The sequence below is a fragment of the Paroedura picta genome, chromosome 7, assembly GCF_049243985.1.
Source record: "Paroedura picta isolate Pp20150507F chromosome 7, Ppicta_v3.0, whole genome shotgun sequence".
Lineage (NCBI taxonomy): Eukaryota > Metazoa > Chordata > Lepidosauria > Squamata > Gekkonidae > Paroedura > Paroedura picta.
Window position 1 is genome coordinate 42,649,078 of NC_135375.1, and position 22,452 is coordinate 42,671,529.

General features: G+C 39.0%; 1 protein-coding gene across 6 annotated transcripts in view; it reads right to left on the reverse strand.

The window, feature by feature from the left end:
* ARB2A (ARB2 cotranscriptional regulator A) overlaps positions 1-22,452 on the reverse strand; it is a 269,563-nt gene that overhangs the window by 220,668 nt on the left and 26,443 nt on the right. For all 6 annotated transcript variants that reach the window (XM_077347635.1, XM_077347634.1, XM_077347632.1 and 3 more), the window contains exons 5-6: positions 18,439-18,504; positions 12,957-13,148 (exon numbers count right to left, since the gene is read on the reverse strand). In XM_077347635.1, coding sequence (XP_077203750.1) covers positions 12,957-13,148; positions 18,439-18,504 — 258 coding nt within the window. The remainder of the gene's footprint in view (positions 1-12,956; positions 13,149-18,438; positions 18,505-22,452) is intronic.

Sequence of the window (22,452 nt, forward strand, 5' to 3'; positions counted from 1 at the left end):
TTCTAAATATAATGGTTTATATAATAATATATATGAAAATACAGAAATATTACAACTGCTACCGGTGTAACTCTTCCTTCTATTTATAGGGTAACTGCGAAATTACCTATTACAGGACTGACCACATAACCTAGAGTTTTGGGATTCTTTACCAAGATCACATCTATCTTGTCTGACATTACCTTAGGTTTGTTTAATTTCATCTAATTGACCATGGACTCCCGACGCTGGTTCAATTCTAAGACAGTTTCTTGATTATTTAAAGGATGGGCGCATCAGCATATTAATGACATCCAACTCCAAAACTCCAGATGGTATCTCACAAACTTCACAGAAATATTAAATACCAATAAGTGATGATATAAAGCCCAAGGACCTGCAAAACAACTCCCAAAAAACCAAGCTAAGGAAGTTTATTTATAAAGAAATTCCACAAGCATGTAACTAGAAAAATAAGCAGCCTAGAATGTATCTGTCTTTGTGGCTCAATTTTCTTTTTACTTTCATTATTGCAAAATCTTATGTAATATGCATTTAACTATGAACATTTGGAATTTAAGTGTTTTCCCTAAAGGATACATATTTTTTCAGTGGGTGGGAGAAGATTTTAGCAATCCATATGGACTCCTGCATACGTTCTTTAATTAGTCCTCTCTTGCCTCCTACACCCCCAGTTCTATATTAAACCACCTTCCAACTATACAATCTACTTACCAAATACTCATGGGAAATACAGTCAGGAGACAAAATATACAGTAAGAGAGATAAAATAAATAATAGACTTAGCTGAACATGAAAATACAAATTATGTGAAAGACATCTAAAATATGATATAGGTGTCAGTTCGATTACAAAGACAAGAAACCAACATTTTAAGAAGGTACGCAAATCAGCGTCAATAAGCAAAGCTAATGAAATCCAGCTTCCATAATTTAAATAAGCATAATGTTATACTTAGCATAGGACATTAATGGATGAATATTTTAAACACAAGCTACCAGTTAAAATTCCAGAATCACTGATTAATTTCTGAACTTTAATCCTGCAAGCACTCCAGTGTTCATAGATTTTCGTTAAGTTGACATGCTCATTTTATTTGCAGTACTGCATTTATTGTCTTTTCTTAAAATATAAAGTCACTTTGCATCCCCATTTTGAGTATTACAGATATAATGGGGGGGGGAAAGTTAATCAAAAAGCATTTTTTCCAACATGAAAAAGCAGTCTTCTTTATGTCTAAGGATGATATTCCACATTCATTCATTTATTCAATTTACATTCCGTCTTTGGTCAATAGAATGAAAGCTGATGAAATTTTGGGACAAGTCACACATTCTTACCTAACCTACCTGACACTGTTGTTATGAGGATAAAACAGAGGAGAGAACGATGTAAGCTGCCTCAAGTCCCCATTGGTGAGTTCTCCTTCTTTGGAAGTTTATAAGCAGAGGCTGGACAGTCATCTGACAAAATTGCTGATTTTATGAACTCAGGCAGATAGTGAGTGGGTGCTCAAAATATCAACAACCTCAGATATGCAGATGATACCATTCTAATGGCAGAAAGTGAAGAGGAACTAAGGAGCCTGTTGATGCGGGTGAAGGAGGAGAGTACAAAAGATGGCTTGAAACTCAACATCAAGAAAACAAAGATCATGGCATCCGGCCCTCTCAATTCCTGGCAAAAAGATAGGGAAGAAATGGAGATAGTGACAGATTTTATTTTCCTGGGCTCCAAGATCACTGCAGATGGGGACTGCAGCAAAGAAATTAAAAGACGCTTGCTCCTGGGGAGGAAAGCTATGGCAAATCTAGACAGCATCCTAAAAAGCAGAGGTATCACCCTGCCAACAAAAGTGCATTTAGTCAAGGCTATGGTATTCCCAGTTGCAATGTATGGCTGCAAAAGTTGGACCATAAGGAAGGCCAAGCGTCAAAGAATTGAGGCTTTTGAACTCTGGTGCTGGAGAAGACTCTTGCAAGTCCCTTGGACTGCAAGGCAAACAAACCGGTCAGTCCTAGAGGAGATCAGCCCTGAATGCTCTTTAGAAGGCCAGATCCTGAAGATGAAACTTAAATACTTTGGCTACCTCATGAGAAGGAAGGACTCCCTGGAGAAGAGCCTAATGCTGGGAGCGATCGAAGGCAAAAGAAGAAGGGGACAACAGAGAATGAGGTGGCTGGATGGAGTCACTGAAGCAGTAGGTGCAAACTTAAATGGACTCCGGGGAATGGTAGAGGACAGGAAGGCCTGGAGGATCACTGTCCATGGGGTCGCGATGGGTCGGGCACGACTTCGCACCTAACAACAACAAAGGTTGTAGCCAGGCTAGCCTCAATGGGTCCTCCCCTCAAAAGCCAAACCAGCCCTGGATAAGTCCCTTATCCACAAATGTTAGTCTTTAAGGAGCTACTGGACACTTGGGAATTTTAAGTTACAAGCACTGCTTCTACCATCATCACCATCATTATTTTAAGAATTCAGATTTTTTGGCAAATCTAGTTGTTTTCCAGGTTTGCAGAAAGATTCATCCTGTCCATTCATGGCTTCAGTCTCTGGACTGAAGTTTCCATATGTTCGGCAAAACTCAGAATTTCATACATTTATAACTGCTAACAAAGACTTGCGATGTAAGTCAGATACATTTATTTTGGGCAGCAACCAGTACAAAATACAAAACAATAAAACACAATAAGTGGTTAAAAGTTCCAAAATACTCAATATGTTCAATAGATCCATCCTAACTCTTGTACATATTTAGCCAGGCAATTCTACATTTAATTGCTAATCTTGCATATTTGGAAATAATATAGGATAAATTCTTATTTTTATCCAAAAGGAGTTCCTTTAATTTGGCTTGTCTTGAAGTAGCCCTTAAGTCAGTGAAAATGGAATACCGCAATTTCTGGCGCAATTGGTTATACATACAACAATCAAAAATCATACTTTCAGTGTTCTCGATATTACCATCCTGGCATATGCAAGTACGTTCCTTGGGTGGAAGCTTATTATATTTTCCATCTATCCATGCTGAAGGGAGAGCATTGTAGCGCAATAATGTAAATGCCCTTCTAAATTCAGAGTTGTCAATATTAGAAAGATAAGGCATAAAAGATAATCTATTTAGAAGAGAGGTGTCATACAGTGGATTATTCTATTCAAATCAGGCTGTCTTTCCACCTCCTTTATTCTTAGCTTTACAAATTCTTTGGCACGGTCAAAACCCAAAGAGAGCAGAAATTGTTGGGATAGGCCATAAAATCCTAACTTCCTGTTGATGGTCTGTACCCATGGAGCAGTAACGGAGTCAAATAATTTTAAATAGGATAAACTCGTGGAAATTAAGATCAGCCTTAGCCAATACAATATTGCAGCTGGCCATAAACTTGCCTTGACCATGGTCAAATCTAAATCCACACGCAGTGCGGCATTACAGACAATTGTGGGGAACTTCAGAAGATTTCTCAAAAATATGATTTGCAGTCTCTCCAGGCGAATTGTATTGGCAGTGATTGTCAGTGGTGCTCCATATAACATTTGCACCAGGGGCTTAGTCTTGTATATTTTAAGAGCTGCTGGGACATTCCTACCATTGTTCCAACAGAATTTTAGTATAGCACCTGCACTTTTTTACGCATTCAAAGCAATATGAGATGTAAGTCAATATTCTTATACCAAAATTGCAAAAGGAAAGCAATACAATTAATTAGAAATGACAGATTTTTGGAAATCCAGCACAATGGCCTGGTTAGATCAATGCAGTTGTAGGGTTTGTGATATGAGACCTTGCCTTGTAACCCTAAATTTGAGAGTAAATTGTATAACTAGACGGGGTTTTAGTAAAAAACCTTTCAAAATTATTTTAATTCCATCACAGTTTTCAGGTTCCCATACATCAGAATTACCACAAAATTAAGTACTTAATGACATATTTCTATTCCATCAGCTGCCCCTTCCCATATTAAATTTTAAAGCGCAAGAACCACTTTCTTATAATACATGTACCCTAAATGTTTTTTTTTTCCAAATAAGGAACATAGCAAATTGCATTGGAAGGGTGATAATGAAAAAGCAACACCATTTATTAATTTTGTATAAGTTATCCTCTACCCTAGAGATTCCTTGGAGGAGAAGACATGTCTGAATTTCACTATACAATGCCACAGGCAGAAAGTGAGTGAATCTAAACAAGCACATCCTGAAGGGAGAAAGAATGCCTGCAGCTGCAAATGACCTACTACATACCTCACTGGAAATGTTTTGATGTTATAATTTGTTAATTTTAAGAGAAAAGACAATTATGTACAATTACAGTTTGTTCCTGCATAACTGTTTAACTTTATAAAGTTTTTGATAAAGATCACACATTATTGTTCAAAAGAATGGCATGTTTTCAAAAGATTATAATACTAAGTTATTTTGTATGAAGGGTCCTGTGTCAGATTTATTTCTTGATTATTTATAGTAGGAAACCCAAGAGAGGGCATAAAATACACGCATTTCTGCACTAGAACAAGTGTCATATTCTGTGCGCCAATCAAAAGAACATTATTCATCTATGCATTTAATGATCTGAAAAAGGAAATACTTATTTTCTTAATGAATTTAAAAAAAACAATTACTCAAAAAAAGTCAACATTACATTTGCAATTTGAGAGAACCTTAAATACCAACACAGTGGATGCATACTGACTAGTGAGGGGAGAGTCGGAGCAGTTAATTTAAAAAGAAAAAAGTGGTTAAATATTTAAAGGGTTTAATTGGAATATAACTGAAAAACTGACAGTACTTTATGCCTTCCAAATTAGTCCAGATCTCTCACCATTGATTTGCAGTACCTTATTCCGTATCATAATAACACAATGTCTGAGCTTGTTTCCAATTAAGTAATGCAATTCCCAGGAACTTATTAACTGTAAGAGTTGCAACTTTTGTTGACAAAATTCCTAGCACTCAAAGTGGTGTACCCATTACCATGGCCAGAGGTTCCTACAGTTGATGCTTCCCAGCTGGTCCATATTTCTTCGTAAGGACATTGGTTTTGTGACTTCCAGGGGCTAAATCTTGTTCTTCACTGGTGCAAGTGGGAGGGGACCATTCTGACTGCTCAAAAGGCTTCTAGGGATAAAGGGACCCATAAAGACAAAAGCCGCACGGGATGGGGCAACAGGAAGAAACGGGATCTGGAGAGATTGTCCTTTCCCCTATTACATCAGCAAAATTGGTAGCCTACCAATGTAAATAAAATAATTTGGTGCTGAGAAGTTGATTCTCAGCTGCCCAGGTTGAAGTGACAGTGGCATATAATCACCACATTTTGAAAAGTGATACTAATAGCTGTTTGCATATGTTTGTTTTGTCCTTTCTGCTTAATTTTTTCTTCTGCTCCTGTTGTAAGAACTCAGCAAAGAAGCAAATAACCAGATAGGAAGATAAATTATATGGCTTAACTGGGAAGAGAAGACAGAGGCAGTAAAGTATAAGGCTTCCTAAACAATGACTGCATGCAAGACCCTGAAATGTGTAAGAGACGGGGTGTGGAACCTTCAGTCATGCCAGTGCTATGAAACAGCTTCATGATGCAATAAAAAAGTAGGCTGACACATTTGTTTCAAAGTTTGACAATTGATATGTGTCCCAATCCTATGCTTATATGCACACAAGTAAAATGTTCATATAAGGTTTTGATGTGACACTATAACTATTATAGATTAATTTTAATTCAGATATAGGTTGGGAGCCTTGAGTGGGAATGTGGGAAGCCTTGGGGATGACCAGTGTGAATACCTAGGTTCACAGTATCTGTGGAAAGGCATCCTTCCATATGAACCCCATTTGTTGAGATTTCTTGCTTCAGGTCCCTTACTTCCTCATGAGATTAAAACTGTGAGGAGATCAAGCAAAGTATACTCAGTGATAGATCAGCTGCAATGGAGCCAGCATTAGAATTTTGATGCAGAACAATACAGCAAATGCTTAAAGTGACAGAACAACCCTTGAAGATACAAAATATAAAAGTGTCAGATTTCCCAGAGCCAGATTATAGTCAGGGGGCAGCCTTATGGGGGGAGGGGGAAGGATTAGTTAGACGAGCTCCATCTTGCAGGCCCTGTAGAACAGTGCTAGCTAAGAATAACTAACCACAATGATGATTCAAAATAGAGAAATTTTATTCCCACAGCAATAGGTAACAATAATTGTGTGCTTAAGGTCAGAGTGCTGAAGAATCCCTGCAACTATACTAACCAAACTTAATTACAACATTAACTGACCAACAATTAGGAGTATGAAGCACAAGATTCCACCTCCATAACCATGTAAGTATGAGAGCACATCAAAATAAAGCTCAGCTGCCTAAGAACTATAGGTTTGGCAGCACAATGGAAAAAGACAATCAATGCTATATTTATTAAATATGTAGCTTACATAGCTATCAGAGCAGTGTTGGATTACTATCCCAAACTTCAGCAGTGATTTCAGTTAGCTTTATGCTTCTTAAAGTGCAAATATTAAATAAATAATTAATGAAGAACAGGACTCTTTCATACTAAACCAATTCATACATTATTTATCAATATTTAGTGTTTTCCATATACTATTCTGGGACACTCATTTAATTATCCTGTGAATCTGAAAAAAAACAGTCTCAGACTATATATAGAAGACACTAGATTTAAACAAGCAACAGACATTTCAAAAATTAAGAAATAAAAGATAAGCATGACCTGAAATTAATATTTCTCTATAGATTGATATAGCGTCTCATTTTCCTTGATCCCAAGCCCTTTTGTTATTAAATGTTACAGGTTGTATGTAATTATTGATAACATTATATTAAATTTATATAATGCTTATTACAATCTTTGAATAAAATCACTCTGTGCCCTTGGAAAAAGACAAGTCTATATGTATATATTTAGTGAAATTTGCATCCCGCTCTACATGTTGAAGGATGAAAGAGGTGGGTTTATAGAGGAGAACCCCCATTAATTGTTACAATTCGTACTAAAGAGCTGTATCAAACCTAACAAAAGGGAATGGTTAATAATTGAATGAAAAGTACTATATGAAGGTCTATATAAAGATCTACCCCATCTGTAATATTTTCTTCTTTAAAAAACCAAGGCTACTCAAGAATTTTCAACTAATTATTATGTTTTATTGACGGCATCTTTCCCTGGGGAGGTTATTTAAAAAGTTTAACCCCTGAGCAAGTCATGGCTTCTCCTGTCTTTGAAAGTGTCAAGTGCATTGATTATAACTGCAGGAAGTGTTACCTTCTACCCAGAGACTCTCACCCTGCACAATCTTAAACACTGTCTCTCTCCCCAAACGGCTTTGATTCAGCAATTCAGGCCTCTTCAGCTGATATTAAAGGCAGAAGCACCACAGAAAAGGGATCAGCAGTTAAAACGAAATACAAAGGTGGGGGAGGGACACAGATCTTGGATATGGTAGCACAAAGCTTGAGAGAAAAGCAGATTTGAAAAAGACATCAGAGCGACTAAAAAAGAACAATATGACAGAAATTAAACAAGATTTTTATGCTTGCCTTCGATGCATTTAAACTCATCTCAACCTCTATTGAAATTCCGATCATACCCAAACCCTAAGGCTTTTGACATACTTTCATAAATCCACACCTCCTCTCTCTCTTGTCTAATCTCCAGAGTCACTGTGAGGTATCCCACAAGTTAGAAGAAAAAATACAGAATTTTAATATGTGTAATAGAAAACACCACATGGTCCTTAAAATGAAATACAGAGACATGAAACATAAATTATTGTAAATATTCACTAGATGTCTTTTCTGAGTGCTTAGCCAGTAATACTTCACATGGTTTTAAATTGTACTTTTAGAAAAAGGGGGAAAAATAAAACATAGCCAGGAATATTTTCACACTTATATCTCTAGGTCAAAGAGCTATTATAGTAACAAACTAATGTCACAGACTATAAGTTGTTGCTGAAATTGATTTAATGGGAAACAGAGAAATCATAGTCATGTGCTTAATTGATTGTATAATTTCCAAAATCTTTAATTTTAGCAGAATATTAGAACTGAATGGTATCTATTACAATAAAACTTATTAACATGTGCACATGAATCACAAGAACAGTGCCCAACTTCCACAAAGTAATTGGATTTTCAGAACTGCAAGTGGGTTTATTCCAATTCAGTCATGACAGGGCCAGAAGGTAATGATACATCTGCCATGATGCAACAAGCAGACCTGTCTTCTGTCAAGAGTTGAAATCATAAAGGAATAAGCTGTCGTTAACAACCTCTCTCCAAACACTAGAGCTGTCATCTCACTGTTTTCTTTTGCTGGCATGGGGGCTGTGTGGGCTTATATTGCCTGTCAATTCAATATTACTCTGAGTATTTAACCCCCCCTTTCATTATTCTTTAAGCAATATTTTACTGTACTTACCCAAATTTTAATTACTAACTGATAGTTTCCAGAATAATGTTAACATATCATAGCCATTTACATATTAAATTTAAATTTTAACTGGCGCCAACATTTTTCTAGCACAGATACTACAAATTGTATTATCTGGATTGTCTGCATAATACAACATCTTTCCACTAAGCTGCTGGTATTTGTTTGTTTATTTTGCTATTTATTGTGTTTTAATGTGTGATACTGTAACCTGTTCTGAGCTTATAGAAATCCAGGAAAGACATTTTTATAAATACTGAACATATTGCTCACTTCAGAAATTTAGACCATGAATTAATTCAATCATTATTGAATAATTATTCACATACTAAATCACTCCAGAAGTAACTGGTTATGCAGAGTTTAAGAGACTAACAGTGTAATCCTAAAAACACTTTCCTGGAAGTAAGCCCCACTGAATAGATCTTAGCAGAATTCAGAAGAGACCTGCTTAGGATCGCTCTCTAAAAGTCTTTATAAAGATCCTGTGCACAGCAATCACCTATACATGCTGGTACAGGTGGGGGTCTCCCCACAAAAAAGATGAAACTGCTAACTTTGTCAACACTGGTTACTACTGGGTAGGAAGATAGCATAGAACACCCCCTCACACCTGACTGCCTGCTATATGCTAGGTAGTGTTTCCACAGTTCTCTTTCCTGTGAAGTACATGTTAAAGCACGCATATCACATCTCCCATATAAAGGTGAAAAAATACACCACAGAATTAAGGAAGCACATACTAATTTTCAGGTGTGCCTGGTTGTGGGGTTTTTTTGGTCAACCAAAACCAACTTGTAGAAAAAAATGTAGTAAAGTACAGCTGACACATATATACACATCTTCCTGCTTCAGCAGCAGCAGAAGCTTCAACATACACAAGATCCACCCATCCACATACCAATACACTTCCTCCACTTTCTGCATATCCAGATTCATCCCTTCTACTGACAAAAGTATCCCATCTAACAACATTCAACAAATTGTGTTCTAATCAGCAATCTTAACATCTAAATAGGTTGTAGGAACTTTAAATGGGGGGTCATCAACCCCTGGGCCGTGAAGGCCACGGTACCGGGCCGCCGGCAGCCGTGCCTGCCTCCCCCACCACAGCGAGAAGCTCGGCAGGCCCGGCTAGCTTCTCGCTGCGAGAGGGAGGGGAAGAGGCAGGCACGGCTGCCGGCATGCCAGCGATGCAAAAGCGCATGCGCGCAGTTGTCGCGCATGCCGTTTGCACCTCCTGGGCCTATTATGCATGGCTGCTGAAACGGCGGCATGGAGAACGCATGGAGAAACGGCGGCATACATTGACTCTGCGCCCGGTTGCCGCTTGCAGTGTGCATAATTGGTGATTTTAGCCGCCGCCATTCCACCCCGAATGCAGACCTTCCACTCCATGCATAATAGGCCCTGGTGGTGAAAATGTGCATGTGCCAACTGTGCGCATGCGTGTTAGCGCCCCCTGGTGGCGAAAACACGCATGCACGGCAACTGCGCATGCGCGTTAACGTCGCCTGGGCTGCTGGCTCTCCCCTCACGCCCCGAGGTGGTCCCTGACCTCAGATAGGTTGGGGACCACTGTTTTAAATGATGAAGATTGGCTGTAGCTGAGAAGGAACTCCAACCCTAGCTAAAGTTAGTACTAAGACTTTATTAAAAGGGGCTGAAATTATTCTCCCATTTTAGAATCCCCAACTTTCTTATGTTAGCAACAGGCTGATTACTAGCTGAAACTGATTCCATACCAGCAGCGGTGCTCCAGGCTGCCGCCAGTGCACTGCGGTGGAGTAGCATGGTCCACAGATTCCTGTGTCCCCATAGTGGACCTATTTCTGTGGGGCACACTGTTTGCCCCAGATTTCTACATCCCCCCAAAACAGCCATGGCGGAAGGGTTCCATCACAAGGGAGGGAGGCAGGGTGTTTATTTGCATGATGGTAGGACTGTATTACAATGCAATCAAACAGGCGTGCAAATTTTTAAAAATGCCCCATTCAGCCTTGTGGTGGCACAAAGTGCTATGGTGCTGACTGGGCATTTTTTGTCCCTCCTGGAACACCATAGGACTCTTCCCCGTTTGCATGAACCTGTGGCTGGATAGGCTCCATTGGCCACTGCAGCAGACCAGGAACACAAAAACATATCTGTTCTCTTTCCGCGGGGCAACAGAGGGCCTAAAGCACAACAAGCCGGGACGGGGGGGGATTAGCCCCGCTGCCTTATGGACCCTGGACCCTTTTCCAGCTGTGTGGAACTGGTCTGATGTACATCAGCTTAATTCAGGCATCACACCAAACCATAATTAAAATAAGTTTATTTATGCCTTGGTGTGATGCCTGAATGGACAAAGAATGGTGTATAAGTCAGCTAGTAAACTACATTCAGAAAACCATGCAAACCACCATATAACATAATGGCGTAACCCATGGTTATGACTATTACTCTACTTCAAGAGGCATTTCACAACAGAGCTGAGGGTGATCTTAGAAAGCTGAATGCTGAGAGGATGGGAAATGACAGCATACAGTTTTAAATCACGGCTTGCATGTTGCATGCTCCACTAGAGCATTTTTGTGGATAGTATGACCTCAACTCAAAGTAAGATTTTTTTCATCTTCCCCTATACCCAATATGCTGTTTCTGAGGGCTTTCTTTTGTCCCAGAAGCAGTTCTGGGTTGCAGCTGTTAGGGAAGATGAGGCGCCACACTGCACATTTGAAAACTATGACATCTGTGGAAATGTTCTTGTGGGTCCAAGCATACGATTGCCAAAAACCATTTCAACAGTATTCCAAGTTCTGGTTAAAGGAAACATAGCTACAATTTGATATGCCATCTGAACTGACAAATCATGAATTTAAATTAAATAATCCAAAATAATAAAATATACTTTGCAAACCATGATTTGTGCCAACTATGGTTCAGTATGATAGCTGAGTAGACAAATTTTATTGGGGCCAATAGATCTTATAGAGTACAGTGCTGAGCAAACAGAGAAAGAAATCAGACAAACAGCTAACCAGAGTTTACCTATACGTCTAGAAATGTAAAACAAGGTCTGGTGTGCTACATGAATGTAGCCATTTCAAGAAATCATTATCAGACATATTCCAAATTTCAGGAATATTTCACTGCTTTGTGGGAAACATACAAATATTGCATGATAAATTTTATAGGTATATTTTAATAGATATTCCTTTTATGGATATTCCCCGTAACAACATAATTAGTTTTCTGAGCTAAAGGTTTAATTTCTATCTTACTAATAACAATTTAAATATAAATATTTTCTGTGTTACAACTGGCAAGGATGCAGAATGTGGAAGGAAGGACAGAATTTTTACAGAAATCAGATTTTTCCTATGTTTAAAGTTATTAGATCAATCATTGTACCCATGATGTCACAATGTAACTAACCATAGTATCAAATGGGTAGCCGTGTTTGTCTGAAGTAGCACAATTAAATCAGAGTCCAGTAGCACCTTTAAGACCAACAAAGATTTATTCAAGGTGTCAGCTTTTGAGTGCAAGCACTCTTCCTCAGACTAATAGTATCAATAGTACCATAGTATCAATTCCTTCAAATAATGGCTCTCTTTACAATAAACTAATTGGTAAAAAAGAATATAGAGAATTGGCTTTTATTTCTGAACTTCTTGGCCTGAAAGCTCTCCCCCTGAAACAATTTGGTCTAGAAACAAAGTTGTAAAATATTAATGAAAGCTGATATTCTCATGGAAAGATGATATTATCAGGAAACTGCCACAAGTTGAGAAAGCCTAAAATCAGGGGATTCTATAATCATGAAAATATTATTCTGTAGCTACATAAGAGTTCTGTAATGCAAAACTATGTATTTATTCATTGTTGTATTTATTCCACGCTACTCCCAAAGCCGGTTCGTGGTGGGTTACATATAAGTCCATAAAACCAAATTAAAACCCCCATTAAAAAGAACCTAAAAATTCCATTACAATCACAGCAAAGTAGGAACTAGTCCCACCCCAACCCTACCTTAAGAGGGGGTGAGGAAGGAGGGCTAGATGGCTCAAGATGTTACATAACGTTGGACAATGGAGGGGGGGGTGAAACACCACAGTAAATATTGTTTGTGTTCTACATCTGATTTAACAGAAGCAGCTTACTTACACAAGGACAGGAACTTATATGCCTTTTACAATCAGCTCCATGCAATGATAGAACTTGAACATCAGATGGGGATAAGGATCATACTTAGGTCAATGAAGTAAAATTTAAAAGAATATGCTAGTTTCTAACAAGGTACTGGACTGAATTATTTGCTTCATAAACCACATGGCAATTCCAGCATACAAGTCTTCAATGCAAGTAAACAACAAATGTTATCTTGCAACAAAAGATTATACAAAAGTTTTAAAATGAAAAAAGACTGGCAGATATTTAAGTGTATTAGAGAACAAGAAAATCAGATGGGACAGAATTGTAACCAGTACCAAACAAGTGAATACTACAAATTCAGATTGTTCTTACCTCAATAGCTCTTTTGATATATGGAACCTGCGAACCACTGTCCAAATCTTCATTTATAATAAGCCTCCTTGCCCACTGTCCAGCCCTGACAACACCACTACCATGAATTAAAATCATGAGCTTGTCAGGATTTGTCATTGCATCTTCACTCACAAAGATAAAACTCCTGGGCTCACTTTCCATTGCATCTACCTACAAAACATAAACAAAATATTTACAAAAAGGAGCAAAATTACAATAATAACTTAAATCAGCACATCAGAGAATGCAGCAGTTGCTAAATAACAAGGCCTCAGTGAGCATCCAATAGAATTTTACCATAGTTGGAAGAGCAAACTGTTCATGTTCAAATCATTGTTACTCCAAGCATGTATTTTTCATGGTACCATTTATTAAATTTCTTTTTCACTATGAGTTCAGGAAAGTGTTTTAATTTTGCAACAACCTGTGAGGTTGGTTAGACTGAAAGAAGGTCACGTACTTTGTGCTTCATAGCTAAAGCAGGATAACAAACTACCTGCTATTTTGTGCTAAATAGTGTTACAGCTGAGCTGCAAGTTCTTTGGCATGTTTAAAGTGCTAATTTGTAACCACAAACATAAGTTGACCTTCAATGCAGCTCTACACAATTAACGGCTATCTAATAAACAGGGCATTTCTGCTGATTTACCCTGTCCTCTTTTGGCAGGAAGCTCCAACCACATTGTTATTGATCTCTCAGTTTTATCCCGCTTCCCCCAAGGAGCTCAGGTTAGTCTGCATAATTCTCATCTCCTCCATTTTACCGTTACAATTCTGAGGGGTGGAATGAATGGCAGATATACAGCTCTTCCTGCCATCTGATCCAGGTCCTGTAAATTTGTATATTCAGACAACTGAATGCAAATAAACTGAGAATAAACCTAGAAACCATAATCTTGAGACTTATGGTGAATAAAAATATTGGACAGAATGCATGGGTAATTGATTCCTACCGTTCTGTTATACCTTTATTTTCCACCTAATTCTAAGGATGCTGTTGATGTTTTATACTGGTGCTTGGAATCAGTAATGGGCTGGATGAGGGCAAACAAGCTGAAGCGTAATTTTCTGCGTCAGTAGAAAGGCAGACCAGGAACCTGAGAACTCTTTTGTCTTACATGGGGATATTGTTGTTAGTTAGAAAGTTGTGTCCGACCCATCATGACCCCATGGATAATGATCCTCCAGGCCTTGTCCTCTACCATTCCCTGGAGTCCATTTAAAGCTCGCACCGGCTGCTTTATGGGGATATACCTCTCTTGAAAAACCAGGTTCACAGTTGGTGAGTGCTACCAGACATAGCAGTCACCTTAAAAAATCAGGTGGCTAAATGAACTAAGAATGTTTTGCCCAGTTGCAGCCAGTAAATTATCTGGGCCTCTTCCTTGTTCAGTCAAATCTAGCCACAGTTATCCATGCCTTAGTAACAACAAGACTAGACTTAATTTGGGGTTGAACTCAGAGTAAATTAGCATGCAAAATAATGAAGATGTTTAACAGATTCAAGAACCAAACAGGAATAATAAGTGTAATTTACATATTTACCATTTATTTGGGATTTATTCTGGGGGAGAACATAAAAGAAAATATGTCAAAATTGGAGATTAATGGGTAGATGTATCCTTAACTGTGGAATGTTGATTATTTAACTGAGATCCTACCATTACACTGCATCCATACTCTTTCAAGCATGAAGGTGACTTTTCAGCATCTTCGTTTAAGAGAGTTGATTGATTGTGTAGAATTATCTGCCCCGTCCCCTGACCACAAAAATACATTCCCATCTATTATTGCTAATGACATTACATTCTTCTATACATTACAATCAAGTACTCTAATCCACTATTCCAAATAAGAAATAAAATAAATCCCTTTTGGGGGACTGGTGAAAATACAGATATAAGGACTTAATAAGGTTAGCATATGTGGTGAGATAAGAAACCAATATTCCTGTTGAATCCTGGGGATTCTATTGTTCTGGGTGTTGTAATAACTTGTAATTCAGCAATTTCCATTTCTAGTCTGTTCCTGAAGACACTTTGCAGGGACTGGATCATAATTTACCCAGAAAGCACTTTCCAGGGGGCTCATAACTCAGACCCCCACCCCAAACCAATCATCACCAAATTTGGAGGGTAGGTAGAAGAGAGTCAGCTAGAGATCCCAAGTGAGTGTGATGTCCATTTTATAAACTCCTGAACCAGCATCTGTCAAAATGACTGCATTTTGACAGGAACAGGTTCAGGAGTATGTACAATAGATTTCGTAGCAGCTAGAAACAACAAAGTCACAGTGGATCTCCGCCAAATGCTCCGCTACATGACCTCGAAGTTATACTGTTTTGAAGTTTGGCAAAAATTTAGATCGAGTTTAACCATTCTGTCTGGAAATGTATCTGTTCAAGAAATGGCATGAACCTCCATGAATAGCTTGAAAGTTCATGGAAAGGTTCTTCCTATTTACCTGCCACAAACTTCAGTTCACACACCACAAACTGGCAAAATTCATCACAAATTTTTGTTCATGAGCTGGTTCATCTGTATTTAGTACTAGTTGGTAAAGGCTGAAGTCATAACAGAGAAAGCCCTACTTATTGAATCAAGCTACTACACACATTGGTTAGGGAGGGGCAGAAATATGTGATGATTCTCTCTGATGCACATAAATCCATGCAATTTATATCTGTATCGGTAATAAACAGGAAATTTTAAAATTCTGACAAGCAATATTAACTTGACATAAAAGCTTTATTATATTAATATTTTGGGGAAGCTAAACAAGAGAAAAAATGGGCACAGCTACAAAAATATATGCATAAGAGGTGGTTTCGTTTGCACAACTAAAGAACCATCAAATGTCCACCAAACAGGACAGAAAACAGCCTTTACTGACTTCAGCTTAATTACATTTGGAAACATTTCTTCAAGGCAATTTGTCTTCAAACTGCAGTAATTCATTAAACGGAGCTTTCACTAAAGGATACACATAAAAGGTCACACTTGTGCCCAATCACATTTTATTGACAAATCAGCCTAATATACAATTTATTTCTCATCACAGTGAGATAGTACAAAGCAATTTACAGTACATATAGCTCTACTATCCTGTCAAATAATTATACATGTTTATAGCATACAATGTTTATTATACTGTAACAGTACTTGTTAATATTGTTAAATTCCACACATTTGCAATAAATTCATTCCAGAATTGGAGAATGAAGTCATTCAAAAGTACCATATTTCACTGGACAGGCAATGCTGACTATATTACTCCTTCCAGCTATCCTACAATTAAACACCAAAGCACACCCATTTATTTATTGCATTTGAATGTCCCAGAACAAGAACACTTTCAGCATGACATATAAGCAATAATCTACTAAAATGCTCTTTTACTTGCAAGCACTTTACTCCTTCCAAAACTTTAGCTGGCAGGCCCTCAGGAGCCTAAAATTGTGGCACAACAGGTAACTTATACAATAACTTTAAAAAATGGGACTGGATTTGATGGAAACAAAAGCAGAAGCAGCTCACACAAACAGATATTCCATTCCTTTTTATTCCCCCAGCAGCCTCCTGGACTCCAAAAAATCGCTGGGACAAGGACCCTGAGACAAAATGCAGAGGGGGCTGCAGAGAGGTTGATAGGATGTGGTACAGGAAACAAGCTTTCTTCTCATGAGTAGGGGAGGGAGGGCGATTACACCCAACTGCCCTTCCTGACTTCGGCCCTTTTTTGCATAGTATACTTACAGGTATCTCCCAAATTTTCACAGGACTCAAGGGACTACTGTAGAACCACCTCCTCAGCTATTTACTTAATTACACCTATTTACTTACTTACATTTATCCCTGCCTCCACCACCACCTTTCTTCCCAGTGGGGACCCAAAGTGGCTTGCATCATTGTCTTCTCCGTTTCCTCCTCATAGCAACCCTGTGAGGTAGTTTAGGCTGACAGTATGTGACAGGCCCAAGATCACCCTTCAAGCTTCCATGTCACAGTGAAGATTCAAACTTTGGTCTCCCAGATCCGAGTCCAGCATTATAGCCTACACTGGCTCTTATGCATAAGACATTTGCTATATTAATTGGGGAAAACGAAGTTTCAAAAACAGTTTTCTACTCCAGGTATTTGACAGCTCTTAAGAAACATCACCCAAGCCTCATTTTATGATGTTAAATGCTGTATTTCTTTAAAAAAATCCTAACCAGTGATGGCACTAGATAGCCTAATCAACTGCTCAACTAGTTGCAATTATGAGTTGTTGCTTTGGATTGTATTGGGAGGGATCCCATACCTGATGTAGAAAGCCACTTTTGAAACAAAAAGCAACTTGTGGCATTACCTTTAGGTCTGCCATTAAAGCCAGCAATCACAGCGGATAAGCACAATTTTTTGCCCATGCTCTAAATCACTCTTCAGAGGCTAGCCTTTGACTGTGAATAATGAATGAAATGTTAATTATCTTAAAATTAAAGAGAACAAGAGTTTTATTATAGTTGATGATATATTTAAATTCCTATCTCTATTATCAAACACAAAACTCAGAACAGGTCAGTATTTATCCTTTTGGGTGAAGGTCTGAACTGAGTCAAACTTTCACCACAAGTTTTTAGAAGTTTTTCTTTCTGGGCAGAGAACAGGCAGGAAGGTAGAAGTCAGTTCAATCGCTTTCCAGCCTCATTTCAGCCACCTTTTTTGAAATGCTAATAAGTCTAGCAAGAGACAATGGGATGATCAAGCTATGACTCCAAAATGCCCTGGTGGCTAGGAAGAGAGACACAGGCACTGTGGAGGTCGTGCAGGGAGCCTTACCTGCCCTGGCTTGGCAGCCAGGAGGGCAGAAAAAGCTGCGTGGGCACTGGCAAGTACATGCAGCCAGGCTTCCTTGTCCTCTGCTGGCAGCAAGAAAGAGTGGGGTGGCTGCTGCGGTGCATGCGAGGCTGGCTTTCCCCGCCTTCCTCTGGCAGCCAGGAGGCTGGGGAGAAAGCAAGTGGCTGTAGAAGGCATTCTTTGCTATTACTTGGCAGCCAGGAAAAGCAGAATGGCAGCAGAGTAAGTTTCTGCCCATCCCCAGGCTCCCCTGGGGGCCAAAAGGCCAGCGAAGCAGGTGGACTGTCAACCAGAGAAGAGCACTTACCTCCTGCCAGTTCCTGCTCCTGGCAAGTGCTGGAAGCAGCACAAAGGAGGAGGAGGAAGAGGGGCAGAGAAGTGCCTCTGCTTGACCCACAGTGGGGGAGAACTCTCCCACTGATGGCCAATCAGGGAGCTGGCACATTGTCAGGTATATCCCAGCACTTTGTATTAGGTATGATATACAATTTAAATATAAAGTATATGCAATTAGATAAATATTTGTTTGCAGATCAAGATGACAATGTACAAAATTCTCATTGCTTACAGTAAAATTGCACCATTTCTTAAGATTTAGAAGAATAAATGTAAAGAAAACTTACAGGTATATACACTTTTTTCAAACAGCATTCTTCTTCCAGAAGTTCATACACATATTTTGTTATGATCTACAAGAGAAACGTTGTATAATGAATTGCTCTTGAATTTACAACAGTTTTGAAAAGATCAAACCATGCAATGTATTTATTTTGTGACTGTGTCCTTAAGATCTGATTAAAACCTTTTCTTCATATTAATTTTTTTGTTTGTCCAGACTGTGGTACCTGCAATTTTGTTTCCTGATACTGCTGTAAATTATGTGCCTAAAAACTGAGCATAAAAAATGTTCTGTTTTGCTGAAAAACAATTTTCAAATTATTTTCAATAAGCAGGGCTCCTAAAACAATTTCCCTTTGTCATGGCAGGTCCAGTTCACGAAGCACACTGACAGAAGATCTTTATTCTCAGAGCAGAGAAGGGACAGATCAAAGGTGGCATAAACAGAAAAAGAAATATACCCTACCTTCACTCAGTGGAAGAGGGAGACTGACTGACCTTCCAAGGGTAAATGCAAGATGAAGTAATGCAACAGTTATATCAAAATGTTAAGTAGTTCAGGACACTATGAAGGAACTTCTTGGCAGAAAAAAGTTTCTCAGCGTGGCTTACAACAAACATAAGGCTGCTAACACAGTGTTTCCCAAACTTTTTCAGGCTGCTACCCCCTTGGCTCCTAGACCACATCATTAGTCGTCCCCCCGCTTGTGTCTGTGTGAGGGGGGGGAGGAGCTCAGTGGGAATATGCTCCTTTCCAGTCCACCTACTGAAGCTGTCATTTTCTTCAGGAATCTAAGAAGGATTGAACCTGGCCAGCAGTGGGATGGGAGACCACAGGCAATGTCCTGAGGGCTACTACCCGGAGTCATGCAATGGCAACTCACCTTGGAATGTCTCTTGTTAGGAAAATGCAGCTGCAGCAGGAAGTCGACTGCTGCCCCCAAATTCCTCACTGCCCCCATGAATTCTTCCAACACCCTGGGGGGGGTGGGCATAATGCCCACTTTGGGATCCCCTACGCTAACAATTTAGAATCATCATATAAAATCTAAAGAATTCCTATTAAAATTAAATTCCGTATCATTAAATAATCACTCTTTCCGAAGATCATAGGTTTTGAACAGTAACTTGAAAGACTATGCAAATACATAAAGAATTGTTTTTACAATTATATAACTGGGATTTTTAAATGAAAGCAACAAATGACAGGAATCAGCGTTTTTAAAACTTTGAAAATATATTTTGCTTACCTTCTCAACCACATTATAATGAAATTAAATTCCATTCAAATTATAGGGGAACACTTCCAGAAAGCAAGTCTAGGGCCACACAAGATGCAATTGAAATCTTAGAAAGAATACGTAGAAGCACATTCAAGACTTCCAAATTCAGCCTCTCTAAGGCCAGAAGCAAAGACCTCTGATCCTCAGGCAGCAGCAATGTGATGATGATCTAGGACACTTCCTTTATATATGAATACCTTGAATCACTGCCATAGATTGTTAAGAATGTTCTATCCAAGTCCAGGAGTTTTTTGAACCCTAGTTACATTCAACTGCAAAAGGAAAGCTAACTAGAATAGATTCCCATTTAACACCCACAATCAGGTTTGAAATCTTGGACTAGTAACATCTGATCAGAGCAAACGGTTCAAGACTGCCTGACTTCTAGACTAGAATGAAGGAATAAGGTGCCCACACATTTATATTACAGTATTTGCTGGTGTATAAGACTACTTTCCCCCCCTGAAAAACATGCCTCCAAGTGGGGGGTCGTCCTATACGCCGGGTGCACTTCAGTTGGGATAGACATAGCTGCCCATAGTGGCCTCCCAATGCCCACCCACCTCATTCTACATACCATCCAGTATCACGCAGTATCCAGCATGGCCACGGCGGGTCAGCCTTTTCGGCGTGACCAGCCCGTTCTGCTCGGCGGGAAGCAGCGGCACTCTGGACCACCCCTTGTTTACACAGAGCTTGCACATGCGCACTTGCGCAGTAGTGCCAGTCACAGGGAGGTGCAGGGGCAGGCCGGAGGCACTGCGGCCGTACAATGGTGACAATGACAGGTACTGTAATGTAATGTAACAAACTCTATATTTTGAGTGGAAATGTTGGGGGGGTTGTCTTAAATGCCCAGTCGTCTTATACGCTGGCAAATACGGTAATATACCTTCTTTTGATTTCAAATATAGTCAGGATTACAGGATCCATTATTCTCTACAAATGAAATACATTTGTTTCTAAAACATCGTGGTATTAATTGAAAACTGATTTTTTTTTTAAAAACATACCCAGCTAGAGTAGAGCCGAACAAGAATATAACTGTAAGGAACAAGTTGATTTAAGTCATGTTTATCCCAAAGCAGCATGTTAGAAACATGCACCCGGTATAATTTTACCCTTAGGGTCTAACTATTTCCAGTTCACTGAAATCCTCTTCTTTCTTTTTTTTTAGCAAGAAAGTATATATTTCTAGAGTCTCAACAGCTGAGAGTTCCAAGCCACTGAAGTGAACATAATGATAATAAAGGACTCTAAATATCTTTGTGTCAACTATAAAGCAGAATTTGTTTGTAGCGGGGGAAGGTGCAGGCTGCCCAGTAACATGGGTCATGGCTACAACATAGGTGCTATGTCTATCAGAAGAAATAAATTCACACCACAGGAATTCAAAAGGAAGAAAAACATTTCTGATATTGCATGAGACAGTTGTAAGACAGGCAATGCAAAGCATGAAGCAACATAGCACAGCCTAACACAATTATTAACATCACCATCTTTAAGAATTTCATTCTCTCACTAGTACAAGTACCACAAGCTCCATATGCTGAACTCAGCTAAATAAAAGGTGAAGAAATATTCATGGTCCCATGATACACCAAAATAATATTGGGACAGTATTTGCAGGGTTGATTCATATATGACTTAGGCTTAGGGCTCATGATATCCTTAGGAATCAGGATGGGTAAACAGCATCTTCTCCACAGTCCTTTACTGACTTAATCCCGAACCCTAAAGGCCAGCCCAAGAGGGTAGAATTTTGAAAAGAACTGTAAGGTGTTCAAGCATGGTCCCATGTGCTCAGCTTTTCTTGCTTCCTTCTCTTCTTCCCACCCACCAAATAACCTACCTTCATCTGCCCCCATCTGCAGCAGTATTTAATTACATCTTTTATTTCCCAACATTCTTCACAACGGTGACCAAAATCACTTCACATCATTCTCCTCTCATACATTTTATCCTTACAACAACCCTGCGAAGTATGCTCAGATGACAATGTGTTTGTATGGCCCAAGGTCACCCGGTGAACTTCCACAGGAGATTAAAGCCTGAGCCTCCCAGATCTTAGTCTGAAATTCTAATCACTGCATCACATTGGCTTTCACTGGCTGCTAATGTAACGTGGATGGTTGTAAGTCATCTGATGGTTGCTGTACCCCAACAAGTTCTCCCTCAAAGCCAAAGCAGAACTAGAAAGGGCCTTGCTGAGAATCCAAGGCTTAAAAGCTGGCATTATTGTCATGACTGCCTAGCAACAGCCACTGAAGTAATTTGTTACTTAAAGTTACAGGAGTGGCGTTTTTTCCTTGGCTGATTTAACACCCCAGGGTTTTTGTTTTTTTTCAATTTCAGAGTTTTCTCTGAAATTGTTTTCTCAGCTTTATATAAAGATCTGTCTTGTCTATTCCTGGCCCTGACTCAGAATTAGATATATTAATCTGGACTATTCCTTTGTGTTTCCAAAGGATCCTATTTGTGACTTCCTGCTCCCAGAAAGCCAGGTGTGCAACACAACTCCATTTTGAGCCTGCATGCCTTTTCTATGCTTTGCATATGATGCTAATAATTTATTTCCTTGCAACTTGGCTGCTCTGCTATTCTTTAAATTACGACTTGAGAATTTAAACCCTCTTCCCTTTTGTCTTTAGATAATTTTGCTATTTAAACAGTTGGTGCTCCTGTCAATGCTTTGACTTTGATTGAATCAGGAAATGACCCAGGCAGTTGACGCAA